The sequence below is a fragment of the Dromiciops gliroides genome, chromosome 2 (genome assembly GCF_019393635.1).
Source record: "Dromiciops gliroides isolate mDroGli1 chromosome 2, mDroGli1.pri, whole genome shotgun sequence".
NCBI lineage: Eukaryota > Metazoa > Chordata > Mammalia > Microbiotheria > Microbiotheriidae > Dromiciops > Dromiciops gliroides.
Window position 1 is genome coordinate 476,939,582 of NC_057862.1, and position 14,777 is coordinate 476,954,358.

At 41.2% G+C, this 14,777-nt stretch overlaps 1 protein-coding gene across 2 annotated transcripts in view; it reads left to right on the plus strand.

The window, feature by feature from the left end:
* Positions 1-7,506: 7,506 nt before the first annotated feature.
* EHD3 (EH domain containing 3) overlaps positions 7,507-14,777 on the plus strand; it is a 52,414-nt gene continuing 45,143 nt past the window's right edge. For both annotated transcript variants that reach the window (XM_043983109.1, XM_043983110.1), the window contains exon 1: positions 7,507-8,056. In XM_043983109.1, coding sequence (XP_043839044.1) covers positions 7,830-8,056 — 227 coding nt within the window. In that variant the 5' untranslated portion in view covers positions 7,507-7,829. The remainder of the gene's footprint in view (positions 8,057-14,777) is intronic.

The following is a 14,777-nucleotide window of genomic DNA, read 5'->3' on the forward strand; positions in this document are numbered from 1 at the left end:
GGGGGAATAGAATGGAGGGAGGGATAGTATTTGGAACTCAAAACTTTAAATAACAAATGTTTTTTTTCATTATTTTCCTTTTTCAAACACTCTCATTCTCTCACAAGTATACAGAAGAGTTTTCCTGGGGCTACATGACCTATGAATTAAAGATTTCTTTGTAAACAGGAAGAACAAGTTGCTGGCTCCTCTGCAGAATTGTCCTTTTGCCTTACAAATGGATGAATTTATGAATCTTGTTGCTTTGCTTGTGTTCATCCAGTATCAGCACCAACTAATGAAGAAGAGTTTCTTTCATGTGAATGCTTGGCAATAAACACAAGTAGTACTGAAATATTCAAAATGTTAAATAAAACTTTTGAGTCTTGTAGTTTAGCCTGGAACTACTGTGTTGACATTTCTCATAATGGTGGTTTTTAAAAAATGAAGGTAAAACTGCTGGTACCTTAGCATAAATCTGGGCAGTGGCACCAAACTGTATTAATAATCTTTATATTCTTCACTGTCATGCACTCACAGTTTGAAAACAAAAAAAGCTGGTTTCACATAATAAGGTCCTTGATGAAGCAACAAAATTTATTAATTTGATTAAAGCTTGACTCTTGAGTACATATCTTTTTTAATATTCTATATGATAAAATAAGAACAAATAAAGCACTTCTGCTGTATACCAAAGTACAGCAGATTTCTCAGACATTTATTTGTATGACTTAGTTACAAGCTAAACTACCCTTTTTTTTGTGGGTCACCATTTTTTAATTTGAAAGAATTGTTGACTATATTAAAGAATTGTTTGGACTATATTTAAAAGGGAATAACACCCAGGACTATATTTGGACTATATTAAAAAGGGAATAACACCCAGGAAAAGGAATTTTATAATTCTATTGCACCCTGCCCTGATGAGGCAGTCAATTATTCAATAAGCATTTATTAAGTGCCTTACAAGGAAAGGTAAAAGACAGTCTCTTCCCTTGAGGAGTTCACAATTTCATGGAGGAAACAAGATAAAAACATCTACATGCAAATAGGCAATTTATAGGATAAATTGGAAATAAATAAAAGAGTTCTAATTAGAACTAAGTGGATTGGGAAAATCTTCCTGTAAAATGTGGAATTTTACTTAGGACTTAAAGGAAGCCGGGGAAGTTGGTAGGCAGAGATGAGGAAGAAGAGCAATCCAGGCATGGAGGACAGCCAGCCAGTGAGAATGTCTGTCCAGAGATAAGAGGTGGAATGTCTGGTTCAAGGAACAACAAGAAGGCCAGTGTCACTGGACCAAAGAGTACATGGCAGGGGTGGTAGGAGATTCAGACATGAGGAGGGAAGGGAGGATAGGTTAATGAAGAGCTCTGAATGCTAAACAAGATTTTACATTTAATTCTGGAAGCAATAGGGAACAACTGGACTTTACAGAGTACATAGGTGTCATGGCTGGTCCTCCCTTTAGGAAAATTACTTTGGCAGCTGAATGGAAGATGGATTGGAGTGGAGAGAGACTTGAGGCAGGCCAACTCTCCAGCAGAACGTTGCGATATATCCTGAAGTACTGAGATGAGGACCTGCACTGGAGTGTGGCAGTGTCAGAGGAGAGAAGGGGGAATATTCGAGAGATGTTACAAAGTTACAATTGATAAACCTTGGCAACAGATTGGATGTGGAGGATGAGTAGCGAGGAGTTGAGGACAAACAGATTGAGAGCCCAGAGAGACTGGGAGGATGGTGGTGGCCTTGACAGTAATGGGGAAGTTTGGAAGTCGGGGAAAGTTCAGGGAGAAAGATGAGTACAGATTTGAATATGTTGGGTTTAAGATGTCTACAGGACATCTGGTTCAAGATCTCTAACAGGCAGTTGGAGATGTGAGACTGGTGATCAGCAGAGAGATTAGGAGTTGATAAACTTATCTGAGAATCATCAGCATAGAGATGATAATTGAATACAAAGTTGGTGATGATATCACCAAGTAAAATAGTATAGAAGGGATAAAAGAGAAGGAAGAAGAGCGATTGAAGGTAAATGAGAGAGTAGGGATTATCAAGGGGGCAGTCTGTTGGAAGAGATGGGATGGAAGAGAGTCATTTTTGCATATAGAAGTGTTTGCCTTGACAAGAATAGCTACCACTCTCTGTGAGACAGAGGAGATAGTGGTCAGAGCTCACCTGGAGTGTCACAATTTAAGAAAAATATTAATAAACTCCAGTGTTGGGAAGCTAGGTGGTACAGTGGATAAAGCACTGGCTCCGGATTCAGGAGTACCTGAATTCAAATCCAGCCTCAGAAACTTGACACTTCTTAGCTGTGTGACCCTGGGCAAGTCACTTAACCCTCATTGCCCGGCAAAAAAACAAACAAACAAAAAACAACTCCAGTGTCTGGAGGAGGGCAACAGAGGTGGGGAAGAGTCCTAAATCTATGTCATAGGATAAAGAGAAGACTTAGGAGGGGAGAATTATTGAAAGGAAGGGGAAGGAAGAAGCATTTATTAAACACTAACTATGTGCCAAGCACTGAGCTAAGTACTTTACAAATATTCTCTCATTTGATCTTCACAATAACCCTGTGAGGTAGATGCTATTATAAACTCCAGTTTTTAGAGATGAAGAAACTGAGGGATTAAATGACTTGTCTCGGTTCACATAGATAGTAAATAAATTTGTGAAACCTACTTTGAATTTAGGTCTTCCTGAATACAAGCCCAATGCTCTATTCATTGTACCACCTACCTTCATGTAGGAGGGACTGGACTTGTTTGTTCCAGAGGGTTAGGAGCAATGAATGAATGTAGTGATGAAGTCTATTTATTCAAGATGTCCAGAAGTAGAATGGCTTATGGGCATGGGGTGGGGATGTGGGGGGGAGAGAGGCTTCACTTCCTTATAGGTTTTCAGACTAAGGCTGGAAAACTACCTATTGGAGATGTTATAGTAGAAGTTCCTTTCATGTATGGGACTAGGTGGCCATTGAGATCCCTTCAAACTCTCATATTCTGTCCATTCCAGCCGGCTCCAAATCTTTTATGTTGAGCCATTTTTCAGTCATGTCACACTCTTCGTGACCCCATTTGGGGTTTTCTTTGCAGAGATACTGGAGCACTATGCCATTTCCTTCTCCATCCCATTTTACAGATGAAGATCTGAGGCAAACAGAGTTAAGTGACTTGCCCAGGGTCACACAGCTAGTAAGTATCTCGGGCCAGATTTTAACTCACAAAAAGAAGTCTTTCTCATTCCTGGAGAGGCACCACCTAGCTGCCTCAAATCTTTTTATCTCAGGGTCCTAATGATCCCCTCCAACTTTAATAATAGCTAGCATTTGTACAATATTGTAAGGTTTGAAAACTGCTTTGCAAATATCTCATTTTATCCTCACAACAACTCTTGGAAGTTGGCAAATGCTATAATTATCCTCATTTTACAGAAATGGAAACCGAGCCTAGAGATTTAGTGACTTGCCCAGGGTTACACAGTAAATTCAATTCTGAGTCCAAATCGGTCTTCCTGACTCCAAGTCCAGTGCTCTATCGACTGTACCATCTAACTGTTATTTAAGAAATTCTGAGAGAAGTTTCAGCTTTATTCATGAAGCAATGGAGAACCCTGAAGTCTTCTGAATAAAGGAATAACATAATTATAGTGGTAGATTAGTTCAGCAGTAGTGTGGAGAATGGTGTAGAATGGGGATAATCTGGAGGCAAGAAGACCAATAAGGAGGTTTTTATGATGATGTAGGTAAGAAGAGATGAAGACATTGCAGATGGAGAGACAGGGCTAGATTAAAGAGAAAAGAAGAAAGGAGAAATGACCATACTTGAGGTTGAATTAATATGAGGTATAAGACTGGAAAGACTCAAAGTATGAAGTTGGTGATGCCATTGAAAGAAGTAGAGAAGTTAGGGGAAGGAGTAGATTTAAGCAAGAAGATGGTGTTTCTAGACATTTAAATGTCTGTGGTGCTAGCTGCTAATTCTTTCACCTTTCAGAATACCTTTTACCTTTTTTATCTATCTATATATATATAGATGTAGATAGGTAGACATAGGTATAGATGATATAGATATATTTCTTATATGTACTTATATGTACTTCCTTATTTACATGTCACTTTCATGGCAATATATGTTTGCTGGAGGTAGGAACTGTTTTTTGTTTGTTTTTTATCTTAGGTCTTACAGAACCTGGCACACATTAAGTACTCAATAGTTGTTGACTGACTGACTGTTAGTAGGCCATCTTGCAGATATCCAGTAGATAACTGGAAATATGTGACTAGAGCTTTGGGGTTGGAGATTTGAGAATCATTTATTTAAATGTGTAATTGAAGCCAGAGGATGAGATCACCAAAAGGAAGAATATAGAGAGAGGAGAGAAGCAGGCCTAATACAAAAGTGAATAAGTTGAACAATATGAGGAGAATAGCAATGAATTTATTAATTATATTTATTTAATTGAATATATTAATAAAGACATTAATGAAATATAATAAGAAATATGGATAAAGACATAGGCCTTTGGAGCAACAATCAGTGTGAAATCATTGAAAGAAACATGAATCTAAATGTGATCTATCTCAGTCTCAGTCTTTCTACTCTATTCTGGATCCTACTCACTGTCCATCTGTAATGGGCTGCACAAATACAGACAATAATGCATTTTTTATCTACTTTGTTTTTTCAAGTCAAATGCTTTTAAAGAATCAATAAATAATAAATACAACAGAATCTTTACATCTTTCAGCTGTGTGACTATAAAGATGTAGCCCACTGTAGTCAATTGGATTCAATTAAAAATGCATTTATTATGAACCTAATATATTTCAGGCACTGAGCTAAAAGCAGAGAAGACATAGGCAAAAACAAAACAGCATTGAAAATTATTGGTAAAAATCTATTTCTTTCTCATGTTTTCATCAAAGATCATTTTTTATGGATACAAAGACTATTTTCATAAAGATGTCATAAATATAAGAAAGCAGATAGTCATGTGGGTCAGTAATGCTAGTATCATCTTAGTTGTCCTTTTTTTAAGTAATAGTTTCATCTGTGATTTTTCCCATTCTTTTAGTATCTTCCCTCTTGAAAATATCTTAGAAAGTATTCTTTGAGTCTATCAATCATTGTATTTGCCTTTAAAACCACATCATCTGCAGCATAGATTTCTCCTGTATGGATTTGGTCAGGTCCAGCTGTTCTTCCTGACTTCAGAAAACAAATTGAAGCCTTGAAGGATCTCTTCAGATGAGTGTCTTTTGCCTTTCTTCATATTGCAGGGTTTAGCACAGTCTCTGGCATAGTTAATAATAAATGCTTACTGAATGACTGAGTTGCTTGTGTGTAATAATGATGATAATAATAGCTAGCATTTACACAGGGAGGGCCAAAAGTCACAAAGGGGGTCTGATGTTTTAATAACTTTTTGAAAATTATTTTTACTTTATTTTTCACCACTTATGAGATTTGATTTTTCACATGTAATATAAATTTATTTCCTATTAATATGATGGCATGGTATTATAAATTAAAAGCAAAAAATAAAGGCGTTATTAAATATTTGTGACTATTGGCCCACCCTGTATAATCCGTACTGTGACAGGCACCATTCAAAGCAATTTTTAATTATCTTATTTTATCTTTACAACAACCCTGAGAAGTAGACCCTATTATTATCCCCATGTTACACTTGAGGAAACTTAGAAAGGCAGTGGTTAAGTGACTTGCCCAGGGTCACATTGCTAGTAAATGTTTGAGGCTGGATTTGAACTTGTCTTCCTGGTTCCAGGCCCAGTGTTCTACCTACTTTATCACCTTGCTGCCATTACACCTACTCTTTGTCAGGCTTCTTGCTAGGCACTGGAGACAGTAATAAAATAGTCCTTCCCCTCATATATATTTACACTGTATACTAGGGAGACAATACCTACATATTTGAGTATAAACAATACAAATTACAAGGTATTTCTTTTTCTCACAAGGCTGCTCTCATAACAGAAAGCCAAAGTTACAGGTATTTTCCTCCTCTCTTGACAGCAGCAACATAATGGAGAACGACTGCATGAGACAATGAAATTAGGCTTTTGGTGACATTAGAGAAAATAAAATTATTTCTGCTTGATAGCCTAAACTCCTAGCAACATGAGGTAATGGAAAGAGAGCTGGCCTTGGAGTCAGGGGACATAAGTTTAAATCCAGCCTATAACACACAGGAACCACCTGACCCTGGACAAGTCATTTAACCTTTTATTTCCCCCAGGACAACTCTCCAAAACTCTCAGTCCCAGATCTGCACAGGTAGAAGACTGTTTCCTCACTGGGAGTTCGCTACAGAGGAAATCACAGGGTTGGGCCTTCCCCCCTTCCTAATACTCAGAGGGCATAGAGAGAAAATGTAGAAGCAAAAAAAAGTGTTTTGCAAATAATATATATTGTCATCTTTTCCCTTCCCGACTAGGCTCTTAAGAGAACTGACAGTAAAGGAAGAGACACTTTCTTTCACCCAGGGCCAGAAATTGATTAGTCCAGCTGTAGCTCTAACCTTGGTAAATAGCATACACTGGAATCTGGGGGTGAGTAGAGGAAGGATCCTCCCAAGTTCACAAGAGAGTATTTCCAGAACAGTTTAAACTCAGCCCTCTATGGTGGAGCCGCAGAAAATTGGTCAGTTCGGGTCGTCCTTAGTGCCATTCCCGTCTGTCCCTGTCCCCAGGAGGGCGCTGTGCCCCCGCAGCCACACCTGGGCTGCAGCAGCAGCAGCAGCAGCAGCAGCATCGGCCGCATTCCCAGGCCAGCGCTGCTGATGCTGCCGCTGATGCTGCTGGAGACGCCAGGAGCGCTCCCCACCCCCTTTCCCCTGGCCCTGCCCACAAGCATGGCGGCTCCCTGCGCGGCTTCACCTCGCTCAGGACAGCACGAGTCGCTTGCCAGTAGTCGGCACTTCCTATGCTCCACGGTTTCCTGCAGGGCTGGCATTTAAACCCAGCCGCACGGGCTGGGGCATGCCGCCGCGCTTGCCTCTGCTGTAGCTTCCGAAGTATCCGCAGGAGCTGAGCTGAGCTGAGCTGAGCTGAGCTGAGCCGAGCCGAGCTGAGCTGGCTGCACCCGGAGCTCCTTCTGCTGCGACCTGGACTGAACCGTCTTCTGGGTACAGCGAGGCACACGCCACTCCCCGGGCGTCTGCGAGGCGCGCTGAGTACCGGGGCGGAGGTGAATTCTAACTCAGAGCTTCATTGCAGCTTCAGCCCCTGCCCACTGAACGGGCGGCGGCGGCGGAGGGAGGTGGAAGGGGAAAGGGAAGGAGCTCATTTGATGTTTTAATTACCGCTATGACTTTTATTGCTAAGACTAAATAGCACTTAGGTCCTTCAGGTCACAGGTTCTCCTCCTCCCAACCTTCCTCCCCACGCAGTTTCTCTAGCTGGATGAAGAAGACCCAGGAGAAGGGGAGAGCGTATTCCAGACTGCCGCTCCTTGCATGATAAAGGAGCATATAGGTCAGTTTACAGTCTGTAGCCAGTCCGCTTCTGCCTTTTCGTTAGACAGGATGATGGTGAGCCACAGCGCACAGTGAGAGAAAGGGTGTGGGCTCCTGCCTGTGGGGTGGCCGAGTGGGATTTTTCTCCTTCTCACCATCATAATTTTAAAAATAAACCGGGCCAACTTTTGCTAACAGTATCCCCTTTTAGAAGAAGCAGATCTGGGAGAGTTGGGGGCTGGGCAGGTGCTCTCTTCCTGTCTGTATCTAAGAGAGAGAGAGAGAGAGAGAGAGAGAGAGAGAACAGGCACCTGGGAAGGCAGCAGAATAGCTTTAGACTGACGGCTGGGACACCCTCAGCCAAGATGTTCAGCTGGCTTGGTCATGACGACCGAAGAAGGAAGGACCCGGAGGTGTTCCAGACTGTGAGTGAGGGGCTCAAGAAACTCTACAAGACTAAGCTGCTCCCTTTGGAAGAGTATTACAGGTTTCACGAGTTTCACTCTCCTGCCCTGGAAGATGCCGACTTTGACAATAAGCCCATGGTCCTCCTCGTGGGGCAGTATTCCACCGGGAAGACAACCTTCATCAGGTGAGAGGAACTTAGAGTCTATTTCCATCATCCTGTGCATAGGTCAAAACCTTGAATCAGTCTATCTGCTGAAACCCCACCTCCACCTCCCCAGAATCACCACACTCAGAGCATGGGAACATCTTGAAATATTTTTAGACAGTTTGGAGCTCAGAAGAAATCACAGGATCATAGATTTAGAGGTTATCTAGGCTAACCCCCATCATTTTATGTTCATATAGTTAGGTGATTAATAAATGCTTGATTGAGGTTTTTTGATGAGGTTTTTTTTTTTTTTAAGGCAATGGGGGTTAAGTGACTTGCCCACAGTCACACAGCTAGTAAGTGTCAAGTCTGAGGCCGGATTTGAACTCAGGTACTCCTGAATCCAGGGCCAGTGCTTTAACCACTGCGCCATCTAGCTGCCCCTTGATGAGGTTTTTAATATTAGGAAGGTGAGCCCCAGAGAGGCTGTGACGTTTTCAAGGTCACACAAATAGTGTCAAGAGTTGATATTTGAACTCAGGGACTCTGACTGACTTCAGTGCTCTTTCCACTGTGCTATGGGACATAAAAATTCTTCCTTCCTCTAGTCCATTACCTCATTCCACTCTTCTGTATTTCATCCTTGATGTCAATTGAATTAACTAGTCTTCTGAGGAACCCTTTGTAAGAGAGTTTGCGGTGGGGGGGAGTAGTTGGCCATATTACTCCCATTACAGATGATGGAAGTAAAGACCAGAGAGCATGACAGATAGGACGAGATGACACAGGAAAGCTGTGGTTATGTTTCCCTGGCTCCAAAGTTTCCAGGATATTTCTGAGTCCACTGAGGCACATGTGGTTTTGCTCTTCTTATTCCTTGTTCTGAATTAACCGTGTGGGACCTTGATGTAACTACCCTCCGAGGACGGCCATCAAAGGCTTCATATCCAGTCTTTGCCATCTCTGAACTCAGTGCTCAAGATGGGCTGGTGGAGAGCCACACTGTTTCACATATGTGAATTATAGCTACAACTGAAGTTAAGATTGCTGTGGCCAGGGCAGGTTAGGGACAGCAGTTACAACTGGTTTGTAGAAGGGCTAGATAATTGCATTTGGGTTAGGAAAAGGGCCTCATTTGCCTTTTGGCAGCATCTTTATGCATCATTTTAACCCAGAAAACTTTGCTGGAGATGACTTCCAGGACCATTTCCCATGTAGCTCAAGTGAGTTACAGGGGAGGCTTTGCTCCTTGTTGCCTTTGGGTGGTGGAGATGGTGGGAACATCCATGAAGGTCCTCTTTTTGGAAGCATTGGTGACCTCAAAAATATTCTAGGTACCTTCCCAAGTCAAAAATTCTGCTTCCTCTGAAAACAAAATTCTGGGGAAAATTATGTGTGTTATCATTTGGTTTGTAGAGTCCCTAGTACCAAAAGTGATCAGGAAGAAGTAGGCAAGCATGGATACATCATCACATGACTTGCTACGTGGTACAGGGCCTGATGATTAGACCTCCTGACTAGTGTACTAAGAGGATCATGGCAGAGGATAGTCACAGAGTAAGAACATGGAGGATAAGACATTTCTTTTTTTTTTCATTCTATATGCATCTTTATTAGTCCCCATATAGAGAGCTGGCTAGATGCTGAGGGAGAAATAAGGTTTAGGTATAGAAGTTTCTACTCTTGGCAAGCTTACAATGTACTTTTCCATCCAAGTTGTTGTTGTTCAGTCATTTTCAGCCATGTCCAACTCTTCATGACCCCATTTTCTCAAAAAAGCGCCTTTCAATTATGAGTGACTCTGGTATCCAGTCTTTTCAGAGTTATAGAAACCTGAAAACCTTTAATTTTTTTTTTTTTTTTTTGGTGAGGCAATTGGGGTTAAGTGAATTGGCCAGGGTCACACAGCTAGGGCAGCTAGGTGGCGCAGTAGATAGAGCACTGGTCCTGGATTCAGGAGGACCTGAGTTCAAATCTGGCCTCAGACACTTACTAGCTGTGTCAGTCTTGGACAAGTCACCTAACCTCTATTTGCCTCTGTTTCCTCATCTGTGAAATAGGCATAATAATAGCACCTATCCCCAGGGTGGTTGTGAGACTCAAATGAGATAATAATCATAAAACACTAAGTACAGTACATAATAAGTGCTATATAAATGTTAGTTATTTATTATTGTTGTTGTTGTTATGAGAAATGTAAAGTTTGCAAAGCATGTCACATGCATAATCTCATTTGATTCTCACAATAGTCCTGGCAGATGACTGCAAGTGACATTAGCCCCATCTTACTGATGAAGAAACACAGGCTCAGATGGTCAACTGGCTTGCCCATGGTTAGGATGCTAGGAAGGATCAGAGATTGGATTTAAACTCAGGCCTTGCTGACTCTTTTGTCCAACCATGCACTCTACCATTTGCCCCTCCTTGATGATGCAGATCCAGGTTTCTTTGGTGTCCTTTGCATCCCAAAATGTTAGCCTTTGGTCTAACATGGGGGAAATGGCAGATTTTCTTCTCCCTTTCCTTGAACTTGTTCTTTATTGAATCATGGAATTATGAGTGCTGAGAAGGACTTTAGTCATCATTCCAATCCCTTAGTTTTATAGATGAGGAGACAAAAACCCAGAGAGGGAGAAATGACTATTTTAAGGTGACAGATAGTTATTGGCCTAAGCCAGGATTAGAACCCTGAGCTCCAGATTCTTGGTCCAGTGTAAGACTATAAGGAGGTGCTTATCACCTTGAGAGAAGATTGTCCATTTCTTAGAATTACAGAATTCTTGGGACAAAGGGGACTTCCTAGGGTCAACTTGTCTATCACCTTGACTTTAGGGTTGATCCTAGAAGGGTATATATTTTGTGTTTTTAGGAGATTTTGTGAACTAGTATCTCCTCCATACTTCATTCGTCATAAAATGTGGGACAGAAGAACTATCTGGGCCTTGGATGGTAAGCTAGCACCCATCAACTACAGTAACTTACTTAATGTCTCTTGCTTGTCCATAAAATGGCCACACTAGTGTTTCTGTTACCTCCCTTACAGGATCATTGTCATGACAACAACCCCCTCCCAAGAATGTAAGCTTCTTGAGGGTCGGAACTCTGTTACATTTTAAAATCTCTATATTCTCAGTAGTAGACACTTTGTAAAATTTTCTATTTAATTATTTGGCAATCCTCGCATTCATAATATCTTTTTAAATTTATTTTGTCACAGCATAAGTGATGATGGTAAAGGTCTGAGCTTCCTTGCTCTGGATGCAGGGTTTGAGACTGGTGCATTGCTATAGTTCAAGGGATACTACCTGATGCTGGAAATTTGAAAGTACTCTGTGGTAGACTAACTAGATCTTGTATAGTGTATTCAATAAGGAGGACATCAGGGGCAGCTAGGTGGTGCAGTGGATAAAGCACTGGCCCTGGATTTAGGAGGACCTGAGTTCAAATCCAGCCTCAGACACTTGACACTTACTAGCTGTTTGACCCTAGGCAAGTCACTTAACTCTCATTGCCCCTCAAAAATAAATAAATAAGGGGGACATCAGCTAACTCAGTTTTGTCAGGGAGGTGGGGAATATGGGCAGCTACCACAATAGTTATAGGATTGGAGAGATTTGGTCTGAAAAAGGAAAGACCAAGGGAAAACGGTAGATATCGTCAAATATTTTAAGAGCTATCTTGTTGTCTTATTGGCTCAAAAATGCTGTTAATATTTATCCTGTAACTATAGGAAGTCTGCCTTGTCACTGTATGCAGTTCCCCCAGTCAATATTTTTCTTCTCTAGGATAGTTCTATCATTTTTAGTGAAATGGTTATACTGAATCACATATTAATTTTCAATAAAAGAATCTTTTAAAAAAAAAAGAGCTGTAATAGAAAAAGAAGTTGACTTTTTCTGTATAACCCCAAGGGAGTGGATGTTGGACCAATGGGTAGAACTAACAAGGAGGAAAATTTTGGTCTCGTTCATGAAAAAAATTTTTAACCAGAGCTGGTAAATATGAGGCAGTGAGCTTTCCATTCACTGGAGGCTGGGTGAATGATCTTTTTTATGGTGGCTTCAGCTTTGGTTTTGAGTCTCACATATATACACACACATATACACATACACATATATACATATATATACATACATACATGTGTGTATATACATATATATTGGTGTATATGTATATATATACACATATATACGTATGTATATATATGTATATGTGTGTGTATATTTTGTGTGTGTGTGTGTGTGTGATCCTGAGAAAGGCACTTACCTTCTGCCTCAGTTTCTTCCAACTGTAAAATGGGGGTGATAATACCATCTACCCAAAAGGATTGTTGTGAGGATCACATGAGATGATATTTGTAAAGGGCTTAACAATGTTTGGCACATAGTGGCTCCCATATAAATGTTTATTCCCTTCCCTCCCTCAAATGAGAAAATATTTGGAAAGCACTTAGAACAGTACCTAGCACATAGTGGTTGCTTAATAAGTAATTGTTCTTAATGGCATCCCCTCTACTAGTCCAATAATCTCTAAGATTCTATGACCAGGTTTCCTAGTTTTAGGCCAAGGAACTACTGGGTAGCTACATTTATGAAATAAGGATAGGAACATTAGTCTGGATTTGCGACTATTTGTTCTCCAGTTGTCTCTGAAGATATGTTCATAACGCCTAACTTTTGGGACAGGTCAAGCTCAGAATTAGAGATACCAGTTCACCTGGGAATTTCAAAAAAATTGCTTGTGAGACCATTCTATGTGATTTCAGCCTATTGGAATTGTGAGGAATATCAACTTGGATCTTTCTGATGGCAGATCCCATGTCTGAAGCACTTAGTCACTACGTGACCATGGGAAAGTCACTTTAATAATAACAATAGCTCATTTCTAAGGCATTTTAAGGTTTCTGTAACACTGTAGATGCTGTATCATTTGAACCTTTCAAAAACCAGGTGAGGTAGGTGCTATTATTTTTTTTTTTCATTTTACAGGTGAAGAAACTGAGGTCACACAGCTAGTATGTCTAAAGATAGATTCTCAATTCCAAGTCCAGCACTCTATCCACTATACCATACTGCCTTTCTAATCCATTTCATTTCTCTCTATAAAGTGGAGATAATACCTGTAGGACCTATCTCATAATGTTATTGGCTCCTAAGAAATAATGCATATAAAGGGCTCTGTAAATCTTACAGTATTATATAAATGAATTATTATTATTATTAATTACTATTTGCCAGCATTAGGCTCACAGGAGTAGGATGGGTCTAAAAGCCTGACAAGAAAGGGTGCTTGGGTAATAGAAGCAGACCAGCTCTTGCCCTTTGAGGTTTGTGGAAGCCAGTGTTGGTTTTCCCCAAGCTGTATTTCAGAGCAGCCTGAGTTCATCCTCAAGGGAAAGGAACAGGAAGACAGCTGGGTTCCTGGTCCAGTAGCTTCCCTCTAACCCTTCCCCTTAAGGTCAGGTTTATGCCCTCATTTCAAGTGCCAGTTCCTGAGAGATGTCTAGAGGGGCAAGAAGCCAGTGAAACTTGAGGGCAGCATCTGAGAGAGGCTAAGGGAACCTAAGGAAATCAGAGAGAAGTGGTCTCAGTTAAGTACTTTTGTACTATGAAAAATTTCCACATTAAATACCATTCCCCCTGGCCCCCGCTGGCTGCCTGAGTCATCTCTGGCTATGGTACTGTGTCTGGAGGAGATGGTCATCACAAATTCTTCTTGTTCTGAGACAAGCGATAGAGCCTGAGAAGAATAGAGCCCGGCCTTTTGCCCACTCTCAAAATTAGGCTGAATCCCCCTTTTTAACAATAGTGGGATTAGAAAGACTCTAATGCAGCAGTTACTAGCCTAGGGTCTGTGAAGCTGCTGTTGTTGTTGTTTTTAATAGCTATTGCAAAATAATTAGTTTTCTTTGTTATCTTATTATTTTGCACATTTAAAAACATTATTCTGAGAAGAGATTACCATAGGCTTCACCCACTGCCAATGGAAATCCATTATGCAAAACTGGTTCAAGACCCCTGCTCTTGTGCAGATGCAGGCCTTCTGTGGCAGAGAGCTTCCGTGTACACCAAGAGATGCTGCCAGCCCAGTGGTATCTGTGGCCCAGGGAGGCAGTAGAAGACTTCACTGTGTCATTGTTCAGAGCCTCTCACCCCTGCTCAAACTTCCTTCTCCTGGGGAAGCTAGTGGCCCAGGAACCCAGCTGTGTGTTCCTGTTCTTTCCTCTATCTCAGCTTCTCCTGTTACACAGGATTTCTCTTAGTCAGGTCCTTAGAATGCCCAGCCTACATGGAGGAAGCCTGTATCTGGCTACCAAGGACTTGCCTCTTCTTCCCCTATTCTCTTGACCACTAGCTTGCTCTCTCCTAAGTGTCTGCCTGTAATTATATGCTCTTGCCACTAGGTCTATTGCCTGCCTAAGGAAGTACATGCAGATAAGAACATTCTTCTAATAATTAATTAACAAGCTGTGGTCTCTGCCTGAAATAACTTCCCTGGCCGAAGGCCCAGCCACCCAAGTAATAAAATAAACAACAAATTGGCCCAGCCTCTGTTCTCTGCTGCTAGTGCAGCCTGCTGCTAATATACTAGTTAGGGATCACTCGTATACCAGCAGTCTCTTAGCCTTTCTTCTCCAGACACTCGGCCGTGAGTCCCTATCTCCCAGGTAATCCGCCTACCCACAGATTGTCCTGCCTTGTTGCCTCCTTGGGTCCTGTTTGCCACAGAGGTGGATTTTGCTGAGGGTTATTCCTTA